The sequence below is a fragment of the Adiantum capillus-veneris genome, chromosome 19, assembly GCF_014529385.1.
Source record: "Adiantum capillus-veneris isolate H3 chromosome 19, ASM1452938v2, whole genome shotgun sequence".
In the NCBI taxonomy this organism is placed as follows: Eukaryota; Viridiplantae; Streptophyta; class Polypodiopsida; order Polypodiales; family Pteridaceae; genus Adiantum; species Adiantum capillus-veneris.
In genome coordinates this window covers 109,246,444-109,263,754 of record NC_140949.1, presented here as the reverse complement: position 1 = coordinate 109,263,754, position 17,311 = coordinate 109,246,444, and the positions used below count along the sequence as shown (strand labels likewise).

Here is a 17,311-nt window from a genome sequence, read left to right as displayed (position 1 = left end):
ACAAGAGTTTACGCTACTTCTTGTCGCAGAAGCAGCAAAAAGCAAATGCGGAGGGCTAACATCTTCTCGCAGTTTCACTTCCAAGTAGTCCATGTTCAAGGACAGAAAAACTTAGTGGCAGATGCATTGTCTTAAAAGCCCTTGGTTCTGGCTATTTCCGCGATACATCATCGAAGCTTCGAGGATATGGAAAATCAATACGCCATCGAGCCTGACTTTGCAGACATCTTTCATCGGATACAGAATGGAGAATTAGTTACAGGCTATTCCAATTCCATATGCGACGGCTATTTGATGTGGAAAACGATGTCGTGTGTTACACAGCCTTTGAGGGACAAGGTTTTGACAGAGTGCCTTTGTCCACTTTTTTTCCCAGCCACCACAGTATATACACCACCTTGAAGGGTGTTGACCGTTACTTTTTACTGGCCGAGCCTTTAAAAGGATGTGAACACGTTTGTTGGCAATTGCTTAGTATGCCAAAAGGTCAAGTTTGACAGGCATAAGGCACCAAGATTTCTATAGCCTTTACCCATACCCTCTCGTCCCTGGGAAAGAATTGGCATGGATGGCATTTGGACAGTCATCAACAAATTCAGTAAACAGGCCCACATCATTCCGAAGACAGTTAAGCCAATCATTTGGCGAAATTATTTCTCTCACAGATTTTCTGATTACATGGCATACCAGAGTCCCTTGTTTCGGACACAGACCCCTAGATTACTAGTTTGTTTTGACGAGCAATCTAGGAGAACATTGGCACACGGTTGTAGTTCTCGCCCGCGTTCCACCCGCAGACACATGGGCAATTTGAGATAGCCAATTCAATGGTTTTGGATTTGTTAAAGTCTTATATTTCGGATCAGAAGACTTAATGGGAAAAGTATTTGCCCTTGGTGGAGTTTGCCTACAACACACGGAGAAGGCACCATTTGAAGTATTCGAGGGTGCTAAGAAGGTTTCTCAATTTCTAAACACCAAAGACAAGATTCTTTTGAAGCACATTTTTGAAGAAGTCTATAAAGCATGGAAGGCCATGTAGCAGTTCAGAGGAGGAGAGCTCGTCCTCTCTTGATAGTGACCACATCAACAAGAAAACCAAGGAATTCAAGAAAGGGAGTCATGCCGTCAAGTTTGAGACATTTTCATGCTACCAGGTCACCCACCCAGCCCTTTGGTTTGTACAACAGTTTGACGTCGCCTTCTCTAGAACTATTTTTAGAACATTCCAGCCGGCTTCTTACTTGAAAGGAATTGTACAAACATGGTGTCTACTCTGTTGTTACGTAGAGAAGCACTAGCGACGTGAATAAAATTCAGGACAATTTTCACGACAACTTGGATATGAGATGAATATGCAACGGATGTCATTGTGAGAGTGCGCGTGTGCGGAAGGAAGAGAGAGAGAGAGAGAGAGAGAGAGAGAGAGAGAGAGAGAGAGAGAGAGAGAATAGACCACCAAAACGTTGATATGTTGAAGAGGGGGCGATCATCTCCCCATGACTACCATGAGCAGAAGACCCAATACACAATAACCATATGATAATGAAATGTGTACCCCCTTGGCCCCATATATATGAGTGCCCAAGTGATTGATGTCTTTGTAGAAGTGTTGGATTTGTGGAAAAAGGTTATACATAGAGTCAGTGTCTAGTGAAGAAAGTTCTTGTCCTTTGGCTGTTTTGCAACTTAGTACATCTAGACATTTACTAGAGATATGCAAGATCTGGGTGTGCAAATTGATAAAAAAGATTGTAGAGCATCAAGATTTCTATTTGGATGAGATGGCTCGATATTGTGGTGAGTGCATCAAGAGTTCCAAAAAGATGAGATGGCTGCACGCTGATCCTGGGGGCATCAGTAGTTCTAGATGAGATGAGATGACCAGATATTGAAAGATTGAAACACAATGTTTAGTGTGAACTAAGTGTATAATTTTGTAAATTACATGCTATGTGAATGTACTGACTTGTGGGGATGGTCATGGGCATGGTTTGCTTGGAATGTGAAAAGAAAGTGATGAATCTGATAGTAACAAGATTTAGTAGATCAAGACATCCATGAAAAGATTATCGCGGTTTGGATGTGATTGCTAAATGGTTACAATGATCATGATTTGTATCTGAGACCCTCAACAAAAGATGTGATTGATCAGTGATTGATGTCTTTGTAGAAGTGTTGGATTTGTGGAAGTCTAGTACGTGGGTACATAGAGTCAGTGTCTAGTGAAGAAAGTTTTTGTCCTTTGGTTGTTTTGCAGGTGTAATCGAGGGCGATTACAATTCTTTCAAGAGGGGGAAATGTCACGAAGTGATGACAAGGTGTGCCTAACAAGAGCTGGCCAAGGGGACAAAAGGAACTGAACCCACAAGATGGGCCGAGGGGCCTAAGGGGTTACGGATTAAAATCCTAATTTGTACCAACTTATGGCCTAAAACCAAAAACTCAAAAGCTTGGCATTTGGGGCTGATTTTTATAAATTGCACTGACATGCTGACATGGCACGCTGTACGGATTTCTGCGATTTGCGCTCGCTGCTTTGGGCAGCTTTTGGCCCCAGTTTTTGGGTGCAGATGCTTTTTATTGAAGTGCTTTTAGAACCAATACTTTTGAGACTCTACTTTTGGGCATCCCTTGTACTGTTTATAAGGACCCTTGGGACCTCACTCTCGAGAGCATCTAGACACGACCCTCAAGGATCTACACTTTGCAAACCTAATAATAAAGAAATACCAGAAGGGGCACCAAGTCCATCTTGGCTCAGAACTCCACAGTCCGTCTTGGCTTGGTGTGTCGACTCTCTCGTTTCTCTCTCTCGTCAAGTTCAATGATTTTACAGTTTCTGTTGTGTGTTGCTATTGATTTCTCGATTGGAGCGTCCGAGCTTGTAACACCGACGTCCTCAAGAGTCTTAGCCATTCACGTTACAATGATTGTAGTCACTATTTTAAGTGCTACATTAATGAGAGCAATACCACAGTAACTGTCCATGTATGTTGAGTACCCCTCTTTGGGATAGAGATGAGCATTGCTACTGCATGCTCCAAGGATACCTCACCTGAGTCCAATATAGCTTAAACAACTCTTAGGTACGCTCTATCCATCCAAGTCTCGGGCATTCCCCTATCCAACCCTTGGCAAGCCCTACGAAGTTCAAACTACAAGAAAGGGTCATTACTCTCGATCATTCTTGGCCACTCTCATTGGCTTGTTTCCCCATGCACTGGAATTTAGACTCGTACCATCCTCCTCCAAGGAGATTTTGGTATAATGCTCCTTCCATATTTCAAGCATTTCCTCTTTATGTTATGTGACTCTACATATACGTTCGTGTCATTTCTCAAGCATTTTGTGAAGCATATGAATCTTGTGCATCAATAGTTCCAATTTGAATGAGATTGTCTAGGTATGAGGTCTTAGTGCATCGTGACACCCTTTAAAAGATAAGCCTAACCTAGGTGTGATGGCTAATATTGCTACACTAGAATATCAAGAATTTTGATGCAGACAAGACAAGTAGATGAAAATCTGATCATGGAACTGTATAGTGTGATGCATGCTAGAGAATGTGTTGTCTGCTAATGTTGGTCATTGACATGTATGCATGAAGATAGTCTACTAAAGAATCGGATTCAGTTTTGCAAGTGTGATCGCGGGTGATTACTCTTCCTTTGACAAGGGGTACGTTGGCCTATTTCATTGAAGAGGACATGTTTTAAGTGTCTGAAAGTAGCCGAAATGAAGTGGATTAGTAGTATAAACCTCAAATTATGATGATGTGGCATTTGAATGGACATCTCGGAATTCGTAGAGGAAATCCAAGATTTTTAAATATTTGCCCTCTGGATGCTAACTTTACATATCAAATGCTTTGGATATAAGCCTTGCGGGCCCTCTCTCTACCATGCGCAGATTGCAGAGAAGGTGCTCCCCGAGAGTTGTACCTTCGTTCAAAGCAATACAAAAGAAATACCAAAAGGGGAACCGGGGTTTTGGGGCCAGTGCATCTGAGAGTGGAACTCCACCACTCCATGTCTACTGCATGCTCTCTCTCTCTCTCTCTCTCTCTCTCTCTCTCTCTCTCTCTCTCTCTCTCTCTCTCTCTCTCTCTCTCTCTCTCTCTCTCTCTCTCTCTCTCTCTCTCTCTCTCTCTCTCTCTCTCTCTCTCTCTCTCTAAGTTAAGACACAAACACCATATATGCTCTTGCTTCTTGAGTCACGATCTCTTCCAACAGAGGTTATGGGCATGGAAAGGGTTGTGGAGTACAACATAAAGATGCGTCAAAACCCCTCACATCAACTTCCTACAATTGCATGAGAAGCAAACGAAAAAGTTTAAAACAAGCATAAAAGCAAGATCTTGAGCACAGGATGGATGAAAGACATAAAGAAGTGGTTAGGAAGATTGGATAGATTACACTTGCTACATGATGCCTCAATAGACTCCCAAGAGAATGAAGCTTTTCTACAATGCCAATGTATTACGGCTTGGGAGGAATTGGATGGGTCGTGCATCATACATTACACCACCCATATTGTCCCCAACTACAAAACCTTGTTCTTTGCCAAAAGAGGAAACCATACTCACCCTTATACCCTTCGATGTGAGACAAGACGTTGGGGCAATGGAGAAGAGTCAAATGGACTCTATGCATCATGCTCACAAGTAGTTCAAGAGTTTTGAGTACCACACACTACTAGAGCCTCAACTTTTGCCCACATCCGAACTTGCTGCCCTCACATTTTCAGCCATGACTTAGACCTACACACTTTCCTCTTGCAAGCCACAGTGTGGGCTCCCCATTGCGACTATCATCATCACAACTTTGGAGTATCAAGAATCACGTATCAGCCCCATACATACTACATCACATGTATCATATGACCCCCGAGGACGATAATAAAATCAATCTCTCTCTCTCTCTCTCTCTCTCTCTCTCTCTCTCTCTCTCTCTCTCTCTCTCTCTCTCTCTCTCTCTCTCTCTCTCTCTCTCTCTCTCTCTCTCTCTCTCTTCAATTGTGTTTGAAGTGCTTAAGTCTATTCCAATTCTGTCTTTTCAATTGACACACGGTGCGCATCATGTTACATATTAAATATTTAATTTACTTATTTCATGTGATTCTAAGTAGGGCAATGTATTAGGGTCGGGTACTTCAAGTCTCCAACTTAGTACATAGCTACGCTTTTGCCCCCATTTGTATAGTAATTTAATTCATTGCCAAGTTGATTGGTTTGGAGCAAACTCTCTCTCTTTACTCTTATGCATTCTCCTTACTAAACTCAATGTTCTTGAGAATTGGCTCCTTGATGTTGTGTAGCTAGTGGCCTCCGCAATGGTCTTGGCAAGTATCTCATAATTCGGCTCGACAAGCATAGTATCACATCAATAAGCAGGAGTCGATATAAGATTAATCATGACCTTCCGTTCTTGCTTCCAAGCCTCTGCCTCAGCCTCATGTTCCCCTTCTGCGAGCCACAGCCTTGACCACCAATCGTAGCTCCGTCACCTCCACACGCTCTTGTCATCAAGCCTTCTCTTGCTGCATCATCATTATCCACGTCATGGAATCCATAAGAAAGGGCATCCTCATTTGCTAGCAACAGATGCACTTGCAACGATACAATCTTCTAGCTAGCATTGGAGGAGCACCCCTAGCAACGACGAGTTGACTGAGACAGCATATAGCGAGGACAAATGATCTACCAAAGTCACGACCGTCCAGAGCAAGGCCTACACAAGGTTTCACCTTGAGAGGACCCTAGAGACCCGGACCCACCAGAGACCACTTACTAGGCCCATGACATCGGCATTGGACTCTCCTACGGGCAACACAGGTTTGTACCATATACACAGCACAGAGAGAGGAGAGGCATTGCCGACCCCTTTCTCAACTCTACTCAGGGCGGCCATCTCAGCCTCTCCCATGTATTTATCGTTAACACTACCATATCCTCGATATGGAATAGTTCTCTTTTTATAGATAGCATATTGAGTACCTTTAGCATGCTAGGGTTAGGATGCATTTGGGAGGCCCTATATACACAGCTTCGGCTCTGGACACAGTTTTGTCTATGTCCCATCGTCAAGTTTTGTTTGGAGATGCCATCTACCAGTTTTCTTTTCTTTTAGTTCATGCATGATACTACTTGAGATGGACATTACTGTATACTTTTTGTATCATAGACCAATACCACCTTTCAAAAACATAAATACAATATCAATTCATATCTATTACTTTCTCAAAGTTTCTCTTCTCCAGCATCTTGCACACCCAAGTCTGATGGACATTTGTTATGGGTAGCAGAAGTGATTGATGGTGTGTGCTCGAGATTAGTGCTCAGTGCGTACTCAAGGTTCCTTTTAATGATTAAGAGACTTCCTTTTACTTCATGATAGTCTTGCAAAAGACTAGAGAGAGAAAGAGAATGATATTGTGAGTGACCATTCTGTGAGTGATAGAGAGACAGAGAGAGAGAGAGAGAGAGAAGACTACACCAGATGGGATCCCAAACCCCCCTCCAAGAGCCCCCCTCTCTGTCGCTAGAGAGCTATTTGCTTTAGATTGCAAAATTGTTGTTACAATGAATCTAGATGCTGAGATGTTGATGGGTGTACTGCAAAAGATGCTTGGAACTTGAGAGGCTAAGTCCTGAATGCTGAAAATGTTGATAGTTCATAGGGCTGAAATCTGCAAAACTGATGGTGATGAAGGCTGAAATCGATGGCACTGATGCTGAAAATGTTGGTCTTGTAGGGCTAAAAACGATGGCTAAATGGGTGGAAACACTAGCAATGATGAGGCTTTCCAAAACGCTGGATGGCTGATGATGGAAACGTTGAAGTGCTGCTGAAAACGCTAGGTACTGCTGGTACTTGTGCTGCTTCTACTTGCTTTAGGAGGTGACCCTCAAGGTCACTTATATAGGATAATCATGCTGGGTCGAGCAGTGTATTTGAAGCCTCCACGATCTCACTTATTAATAAGTTGGTGACTCACTAATACGAGGTGCTTCGTATGCGGTTCTTGCCTAGGCTTGGTACTAATGGTGCTATATGGAATGAGCAATCGGAGGATATGCAGCTACTCTAAAGTGCCTGGACATGCACGTTTTGCATACAGGCTCACAAAGGTGCCAGAACACTTAGAAGTAGGAGTTATAGCTTGTCCACATGCACATAGGGTTAGATGTGCGGTGACATCCGCCCCTTTTCAAGGTGAGGTACTAGTTTCGAGCTACATGGATTCCTAGTAGTCTGCCAACAACTCAGGATAATTTGTAAAGAAATCTTCGTCGACCACGCTACCTCGTGGATGCCTCCATCCTTGAACTTCAAAAAGTATTGTCATGCTTGTTTCTTTGAACCATGGCAAAAACGATGCAACAAAATCTGCTCCAGCTCCATGACTTCAGCTTTGTCTATGATCTCAGGATCGTCCTCTTCGGAAATGTCATGTGGGGGATCTCCCTGAAACAACTTCAACCAAGAAACATGGAAAACATTGTGCATTGACCCATGAGTTAGGCAACCACAATTTCATAGACACATCACTAATCTTTTTAATGACTGGAAATGCAACTTGATGTCACAAACTGCTCACGTGTCAAAGCCCCGAAGAAGGGAGCCAACTTGCAGATGTCGACTGAGGGGCCTAAACCCTAAGAAGAACAAGTAACAGAAGAAGAAGCCCTACCAACTTATGGGGACCCCTGTCACGTGACACATCCAACCCTATGTGTCCATGGACAAGCTAAAGCACGATCAAGGTTCAGTCAGTCCAGTCAAGTCTAGATTAGAAGTGATCTGGCACTTTTTGTGAGTCTATTCGTAGACCGTGCATGCCCAGTCACTTAGCATAGATGCATATCCTCTGGTTGCACACAGCATGATCATCAATATTCCCACCATCAATATTCCCACCAGAATCCATCAGGGGAATTTTCCAGTGACATTTTTCAATTATTAATTTAAGTGACTTTCCAACAAAAGTAGGTAGGGCAATTTGGGTAAGAAAATATATAAGCAAACCAAAGTTAGCACTAAATGGCAGAAGAGGCAGCAGGAGCACATGCTCAGTAGGCATTCTTCTCAGCAAGACCCCTCAAGCGCCAAAGCTTCCCATAGCCTAGCGTTTTTGGACCCTCAGCACTTCCCCATCCCTAGCGATTTGGTCTTCACCAACAGCCCTCAGATTGCCTGGTGTTTTCAACCTTCCCTGATCGCCAGTCATTCTCAGAACCCCAACGTTTTCACTAACGCTCAGCAGGCAACCCCAGCGTTTTTGGTTTTCAGCCCTTACCGCATCAAATGGTCAGCGTTTTCAGCCCTATTGGACAGCAGTAGATTCAGCCCTAGTTGGTTGTAGAGGATCCCTATTTTCAGCCTCAAAAACGCAGCCAAAACAGTCGTTTTCAGCCACCCAAAACAGCCCAAAGATTAGCAGATTTTCAGCAGATAGAAGTCTTAGATTCCAGCCCTAAAGTTGTCGTCGTCATCGGCATAGTCCCAAGTTGCATCAGCCCATTGCATACGCATTGTACCACTTTGTGCAATCAATAAGTAGACCACTCTCGCCGACGAGAGCGGGGCCTTTGGAGGAGGGTTTTACAACCTCTCGGGTGTCGTATCTCTCTTCTCTCTCTATCTCTCAGTCTCATACACTTGCACACACAGTGTCCATTCACTTTGTTGTGATCATAGCACTTTCCATTAAGAACGGAAGGCTCTCCCTTCCCTAAGAACTAAAAGGAACCTTGAGCACAGTTCGGAGCACTCATCTTGAGCAAAGTGCAAACATTCATTCCGCTGCGCGTAACAACCCCGTCCGATGGGGCCCCAAGAGACACAAAGGATTAAAATAAAGCAAGACCCACACACACAAAGAAAGACTTGCACCAATACTGATGACGTGGTAGTTGAACGGTCAAAACCTAAAAATTGCGATGACATGATGACATGGCAGGCTGAAAAGAATTTCGTGTTTTGCGTTGGTTGATGACGTGGCAGCTATACGGATTTCCATAAATTACGCTGGCAGCTTTTTGGTATTGCTTTTAGACCAGATGCTTTTGAGTTTGAAGGCTTTTCACTGTAACCAGCTTTTGGGGCCTAGGGCCTTTAAATATGTGCTAAGGGCTCATTCTCTTGCATGCTTCCTGGAGAAGGTGCAGACTTTGGAGTACCGGCTTGTATTGTGTTGAGGCAATATAAAGAAATACTGAAAGGGGCGCCAAGGTTTGGGGCCAATACTCTCTGGGGTGGAATTCGGCCACTCCGTGTCGCGTGTCGTCTCTCTCTTTCAGTTCAGTTGTTTAGTCTGTTCTTTTCTATTGGCACGTGGTGCCCGTCTTGTGACACTTGAAGACCATTTTGAAGGCTTAAGGACTTGAGCCACTGGAGTGGCATAAATGAATGCCGCTTGAGCTCCTCGTCGTAGCTTGCGCTTAGCCTGCGCATGAGAGACCACGGGAGAGGCACCCTCTCGAAGAGAGTGAGCGTGTTTTCGTTCCAACTAACTTGTGGATCATGCTCACGAAACCACTTAATGCCGAGAATCACACATCCAATGAGAGGAGAAACAACAAACTTGCGGCGAATAGATGCTTGTTGAACAAAGACTAACACACTAGGACATTCATACGTGATTTAAGAGTTCAAGCTAAAAGCTAATCCAAACACCTCAATAAAATTTGCTAGGGTAGCTTCCAAGCATGCCCTCTTCACAAGAGAATCATTGATCACATCATGCACACTGTCAGGATCAAAGAAGATCACAAGCCGCTGACCATTCACATGACCATAACACTTACGGAGGACTTATCAAAAGATGCTTCACCCAAAACTTGGGACGTGCTATGTGGCTCAATCAAGGCACTAACAGAAGATATGGGTTCTTTCTTAGGTGCTTCCTTAGGACAATCTCTTTTCATGTGACCCTTAGTATGACACTGAAAACATCTTTCTTCTTTTCCTAATATGGTTCGTTATTTAAGACTTAACCATCCTCCTACCACTCCTTTAGCAGATTTTTCATCAAGTGTCAAGTTAGGGGTTTCCTGAGTTTTGGCCTTTCCATTATTATCACTGTGAGAGTTATGTGCTTTAGGTGTTTGAGAGGACTTATTCTCTTGAGGCTTTTCTTTGTTGTGCTTCATTTCTTGCCTGAGCGCGATTATGACGACGTCATTGTAGTCAGTGGGTCGTAAGACTCACGTCGTATTTGATGTACTTGTCCAAACCAAAGAGAAAAACCTCTTTGCGATCCTCATCCAACACGCAATTGAACACCAACCTACAAAATACGATTAGAAAAAGAGATAACAGTAGTTCCATTTTGGTCAAGACCTCGCCAATCTTCTCTTAGCCGATCAAGATACTAGGTGGCGTAAAACAAGCCTTGAGCTTGTCTTGGAAGTCGACCCAACTGAAAGAGACGGGTACGCCATCCGCAAAATGCTCAAGATGCTCAGCCAATTGTGCCTCTTGTCAGGCTTGATACCAATTAATAGCAGTCAAAACTTATTGTTATTGTTTTTCTTGTTAATCACAAAATAAGTATAACATTGATGCAGCCAAGAACAAACCACAGAAAGCATCCATCTTACCATCATACTTTTGAAAGTCAACTTCGCAGTCATTAGATTGTTGGAGTCGTCATCTCTACCTGTGCTACGTGATGACTCGCCGGCCTCCTTGAGTGGCTCGCTCTTCGAAGAGAGTATCTGTAGGATCAACTCTTTCATGCATTGGTCTCGCTAACTAGCTCCATAGCCGCCCGCTCTTCAGCTGATGTGCGTTGAGCTTTGCGTGCTTGCTCACGCTCTAGCTCCATTGTTGCCCTCCGTTCTTCACGTTCTCTGTCCATGGTAGCGCATTGAGTCTCTTGTTGTAGCATCATGTCCATCATAGACTTGACCAAAGTCTCCATAGAAGTTGGTGCAATCTATGGCGTAGATGGGGATGAAGGATGATCTAGAAAGCATCCTCTTGGTGTAGGGACTTCTTCTTCTCTAATTCCACTCTCATCACCTACACACAAAGCATCCATTCCGCTTCTGGTGATGACCTTGCACTGGTTATTGAGGTACTTGGGATAGTTAATTACTTGGGGTACTTTGGGCATTGGGGGTTCTTGGTATTTGGTATTGCTTGCAATCTACATTTAAGAAGGCTTTTCTCTTACCCAAGCTCAGGTCCTTTCCGAGGAAGGACTCCTTGGCGGCCTTGCGCTCACACCAAGGTTGCTTTTTTCCCACCTCACATCGATTGGTCTGCCACAATGTGCAAGGCCCGCTCTCAATGACTGGAAAGGAGAAACGAGGAGAGGCTGGATAAGCCCTTCTTTTCTAGGTTACCTGTCACTCTTCAAAAACACACATTAGAGAGATCGACACACCTAAGTGGTCTTGGGATACATGTAACCTCAACAAACAAAACAAAAAATAGTGTTTCTTTATGGCTTTCTTGCCCTTAAGATAGAGCAATGAAGACGTGAGCGCGTCCGATGCGAGATGGACTAAGGGTGAGAGTGGCTAATAAGTATGGGGTCAGTACACGAAGATTCTTTGAGAAAAATTTTGAGAGAGATTCTTTTGCTTCTTTTCCTAAGTGATGATGCCGAGCACTGCCAAAGAGCTCTAATACAAATGATATGAGCGGCAGAAGTGATTGATGGTTTGTGCTCAAAATTAGTGCTCAATGCGTACTCAAGATTCATTTTATTGATCCTTTTGCTTCATGATAGTTGTGCAAAAGACTAGAGAGAGAAAGAGAACGATAATGTGACGGTTCTGTGAGAGAGAGAGAGAGAGAGAGAGAGAGAGAGACCACCAAATAGAAGTCCCAAACCCCCCTGTAAGGGCCCCCCTCTCGCTAGAGAGGTATTTGCTTTAGATTGCACAAATGTTGTTACAATGGATCCAGATGTTGAGATGCTAATAGGTATTGCGGTAGATGCTTGGAACTAGAGAGGCTAAGTGCTGAATGTTCAAAACGCTGATGGTTCATAGGGCTAAAATCTGCAAACTGGTGGCGATGAAGGTTGAAAACTGATGCCTGAAATCGATGGTACTAATGCTGAGAACGCTGGTTTTGTAGGGCTGAAAACGCTGGCTGAATGGGTGGAAACGCTGGCGATGATGAGGCTAACCAAAACGCTCGATGGCTGATGATGGAAACACTAAAGTGCTGCTGAAAATGCTAGGTACTGCTGGTACTTTTGTTGCGGTCCTACTGTTTGTACTTGTGCTTCATCTGCTTGCTTTAGGAGGTAAACCTCAAGGTCACTTATATAGGATAATCATGCTGGGTCGAGCAGTGTATTTGGAGCCTCCATGATCTCACTTAGTAATAAGTTGGAGACTCACTAAAAAGAGGTGCTTTGTATGCGGTTCTTGCCTAGGCTTGGTACTAATAATGCTATATGGAATGTGTAATCAGAGGGTATGCAGCTACTCTAAAGTGCGGCATGCACGTCCTACGTACAGGCTCGCATGGGTGCCAAAACACTCCTAAGGCTAACCTAAACCCTAAGAGTAGGAGTGATAGCTTGGTCCCACATGCACATGGGGTTAGCTTTGCACGTGACAACATTATTGTATACTTTTTATATCAAAGACCAACGTAGCCTTTCACAAACATTACTACAAAAAATTCTATTTGTATTTCTTCCTCAATGTTTCTCCTCTTTAACATCTTGCACATCCTCAGTAATCTCTCTTACTCCCCTCCAGAAATCCCTCTCCTACTACAATCACCCTCTTCCTCTATCTCTACCTAACGGAAGCAAACGAGTTCAGCCTCATTTGTCACGCCCAAACGGAACTTTGTGGGCTGCCCTGGACAGTGCACAAGTTGTGATTGATTTAGGTTGATCGGATTCGTAATCCATGTAGTTTTGAGAGAGAACATGCTGCTATCAAGATTTGGAGAGAGTTATCATCAGCGATTGTGGCCTTCATTTCCAGTTTTCCACTACCACTTTGGCGAGAAGTGCACCTACGAAAATCCAAAGAGCAGCCACACAATTCCTTGAAGTCGAGTTGAATCATCTCCTTCAACTTGGTATTTGAGCAAGTAACCTTAAGACCTTAGATTCCAATGGTAATGGTCAATCTAAGCTATCTTCTCTCTCCTCGTCTAATTCCAAGGGTGATGCAAATTATGAAAACAACATGGATTAAGTTAAAATCTAATCTCTCCAAACCAAGAAAAAAAAACACAAGAACGTTCAAGTTTTTCCTTGTTAGAATACACATGGAGATCATATGAGTTTGAAACAAATTTCAAGAAAAGGACAAGCTTCCTGATGCCTATCACAATGAATAAGAAGCAGAGGTTTCCAAACTGCTTACTACAATTGCAAGTACTTAAAGCCTTTTCACATTATTTTGGGGCTCATTCCTAGGTAATCCACCATCTAAAAGTGCTACATACACCAGAAAAGCTTTTCCAGTATTCAAAAACCATTTTTAAGAAGGTGTTGAGCCAGCTAACAGGTGAGGTCAAAAAGTTCTTGTCCTACAAAGAAGCACAAAAGCTTGACTTCATAAACTGGGCCAAACTTATGTTTGTAAAAGAATCAGCTAGACGATACCAAGCATGGTTCAGTTCAGCTGATGCAATTTCAACACCCAATCACACTGTAAATAAGATTACATACACATGCACATAGAAAAAAGCTCCCTGAAATGCTCTACCTCTTCCTATAATTCTCATGCATATGGTTCTTTCAGCCATCCATTCACAAATTCAATGCCTTGCTTCAAAATGTATACAATTTAAAACAGAACATCAGCAACTGCATATAATTAGAAATGATCCTAAGAGAAATATACCTTGTGAAGACGAAAAGACACTCCATTCAGCACAACAGTCAAGTCACTTGAAATTTCAGAATGTACTGATCTGAAATAAGATTACAAAAAAGGACATAACACTTTACTTCTCCAAATAAGCACTTTTAAAAACCTGTTATGCAATGCACCAAGCGCACGTACACACAAAGAACATATTTTGTTTGTGTATGTGTGTTGAGGAGGGAGTTTTTTTTTTTTTTTTTTTTTTTTAAGGCCTTAAGGGGGAAGGGGGGGGGGGGGGGGGGGGGGGGGGGCGCGGGGGTGTTTCGGGGTACGCACAATTGGGTGTAAAATACCTGACAGTGCCAAGAGCTTGAAAGGTGTCTGGCCTCGAACCAATCTTCATAAACTTCATGGCAACCGAAGCCTGAGCTTGGAAAAGCTCCAAACTAGATCATGAGCTCAACATAAACGCAAAAAGATATACAGTGAGCCCCTACGTCACTGCCCGCATCAGTATCTGAACAACAAAGGCCTGTAGAGCCGGTTCAAAAAGCAAACTCTCTTCTAGGAACACCAATGTCAGCAAAAGCATCACCTACGTACGTTTTTATGTGAGCCAGAGTTCATTGGCTAGCTTGACCGCACACATTAAGGAGAAAGACAAATAATGTTGCTGCTTGAAAAAAGAGATACACACATAAGTTCCAGCATAACTAAGTCTTTCAAAGCGAGCCCAAAGAGTAGATACACTTTGCAGGAAACGCTTTGAGCAAACGTCTTGTCTAATGTCGAGGTCCATAAAATATATCTGCACGAAGAGAGGAAAGAAAGGACCTCGTGAGCTCAGCCCGCAGGCTTTATCATATCTTGTAAAGCAGAAAATACGCTATCAATGAGTGAACCGCAGAGAAACCAAGGTGCAAGCTTTCTTTCCGCTTCTTTTCCAGGGCAAAAAACTCAGGAAACATGTAGACGTAGTGCTCGGCTAATCATGAAGCTGGCTTACTTTTCAACAAAGGTAAAGCTTGAAGAAGGATGAGGGTGATGGCGTAAGCTGTCACCTTTAACCTTTCGTGTGTGTGTGTGTGTGTGCGTGCGCATTACCATGTGAACAGAGAGAGAGAGAGAGAGAGAGAGAGAGAGAGAGAGAGAGAGCGCTCTATTGCGTGTGTGTGCGGAGGGCCTAGATACAAGAGGAACAAAGGGCAGTTTGTAAAGATACCTACTCCATCGCCATGACTTCTCCAGCTTTATGTCAAAAAGGTTAGCGGGCTGAGGCGAAAAGATGACATGGATTCTTCGACCATTTTACTTTGGTGTCCTTGGTGCTGAATCGAAATGCGGAAGATACGTGCAAGCAAGCATGCAATCACATCCCCACTTGGAACGATGGGATTGATGCGACAATGCACTATGAACTTTACGGAGCTTCATAGTGGCCGTAGTAGAAACATACAACAGCTTAGGGTTCGGGGAGGCTATGGAGAGCTTGGAGGAGTCGTCAGAGAGAAAGCAGGACCGAGCTGTAGCAGAGCTAGACGAAATTGAAAGCGAAGAAGCACAAACAGCACAGAAAATGAGGAATGAGCTATGGCGGAAGTTTTGTAGTCTTGACAGATGCGAAAGGGGCAGCTGTCGCAGAAAGAATGGCTGCTAGGGAGTTGGAAGTTGGAACAATCGTGAGCCAGGAGCGCACCCTGGACTCGCCTGGAGCCTCTCGTGGCGGCGTTGCGACAAGCTTTCCTTGTTCGCCCGGCAGTTCTTCAAAAGTTCCATTGGTCCACAAGGGGGTCCCATAGGCGGGTTCTAAACTTCTAGCGTGCTCCGTCCTAGTTGTCAACCGTTTTTCTGGTTTCATGAATTAAACATGGCTTTCAAAGCCTGTAAGTGCAGCTTTCATTTCATGATCATGGCCATTTGTCATCTGGCATAAAAGCTGACACCCGTGGCTCTTGCTCTTGGTGACTACGTGGAGGGTTAGCCTTTGCTACACCTTCACATAAGTCCACTCGGACTGTGGACGTGAGGTATCGAAACGCCATTGGCTAGCTGAGATGTACGCCTTCCCGCAAAGAGATGTAAAGCGCACATGTTTGTTCGGCCATTCGTTCTCAAAAAAGTGCCACAAACGGATGCGAACTTTTCGTCATTTCGCACACATGCATCCGTTCGTGCATCCATTCGGTCAAAAAAACCACCTGTTCCGTCCGGCCACGTCCTGTGCGCACATGCGTACATCCGTTCATGTCCGTTCGTTGTTGGACAATCATGTGAACCAACAAACACACATTGCCAACATCATAAAGATAGCATTTTCCAACAAAAAACGCCTAATAACATTGCACCAAATGCATGGAAAAACTCATGACCAAACAAAATTTCAATGTCCAACAACCACATAAACAAGAGACTGACACCCATAAAATAAGTTGTTCTGAGTACATCAAAATGGTTCATTGCCTCTGATACAAAAGCGCACGGTATTGTTGCTCATTGGCAGCCATAAATGAAAATGCAAGATAACCATGACAAAAACCCTGTAGCAATACATAAATAGAGGTGCTGCTCATTGCAGCCATAAAGCAAGCCACATGACAAAAACTACAACCATGTAGAACATGACTCAATCCTCAGACTCCGAATCATCATCAAGCCCTGTAAAACACAACTTCATGAAATTAGTAATAAGCTTATGGATACATGATTAAAACTTTAATTGAAACAAAATACATGATCACTTTGACAAATAAGAACATTTACTAAATCCACAACCTGCTACACCTAGAACTGCTGCGTTCTGAACCCTCAAGCTACTATGGCGAAATAAGGCTGCCCTTATCCGCAAGGCCATCTCGCGATGAGCAGGATTATCGCCATCATTAGGAAGTGGCTGATCTTGGGAGTTGGGATGCGGATCTCGCTGATCATGAGGCTCCGTCTCGCCTTGGAGTTGCACAAAGTTGTGTAGGAAACAAGAGGCTCCTATCACAGTGGGTGCGAAAGCAAGATCGACATTGAGATCTCGCAAAATACTCCACCTATTCTTCAAGAGACCAAAGGCATTTTCCACTTTCACTCTCCCCTTTGAGATTTTCCTATCAAAATCTCACTTTTCGCGAAAAAATCGCCCTGCCTTCATTCGATATGGCTTTACCAAGAATGTTCTCGCTTTGGAGGCTGAGTCTGCAATCAAATAAGGTCGTACTATCTCTCCTTGAATGTGCAATAGTGGCCGATCCAGTGCTTCTCGTCGCTTGAGCTGACCATACAAGTCGCATTCTTTGAAGTGAGAAGAATCATGAACCCCTGCTACAGCCCTGCAAACTGCACTCCAAAAAAGCTTGTTGGAGTCGACAATACCCTGTAGGAGGATGCTCGGAAAACCATGCATGTTGATGTATTGTGCTAGATAGAACTCTCGTGTTGGCTTTCTTTGTAGACGGATGTGAGTCCCATCAAGTGCCCCAGCAATATGCGGCAAACCAGAGATAGCCTCAAATCCTACCATTA

The 17,311-nt window shown here is 43.7% G+C and overlaps 1 protein-coding gene across 10 annotated transcripts in view; it reads right to left on the bottom strand.

The window, feature by feature from the left end:
• LOC147434639 (BTB/POZ domain-containing protein At1g67900-like) overlaps positions 1-15,674 on the bottom strand; it is a 61,439-nt gene extending 45,765 nt beyond the window's left edge. For 2 of the 10 annotated variants that reach the window (XM_086491092.1, XM_086491099.1), the window contains exons 1-4: positions 15,024-15,389; positions 14,499-14,609; positions 14,155-14,396; positions 13,838-13,907 (exon numbers count right to left, since the gene is read on the bottom strand). In XM_086491092.1, coding sequence (XP_086347218.1) covers positions 13,838-13,907; positions 14,155-14,213 — 129 coding nt within the window. In that variant the 5' untranslated portion in view covers positions 14,214-14,396; positions 14,499-14,609; positions 15,024-15,389. The other 8 variants (XM_086491101.1, XM_086491093.1, XM_086491094.1 and 5 more) reach the window with 8 other exon arrangements.
• Between the last annotated feature and the right edge of the window lie 1,637 nt (positions 15,675-17,311).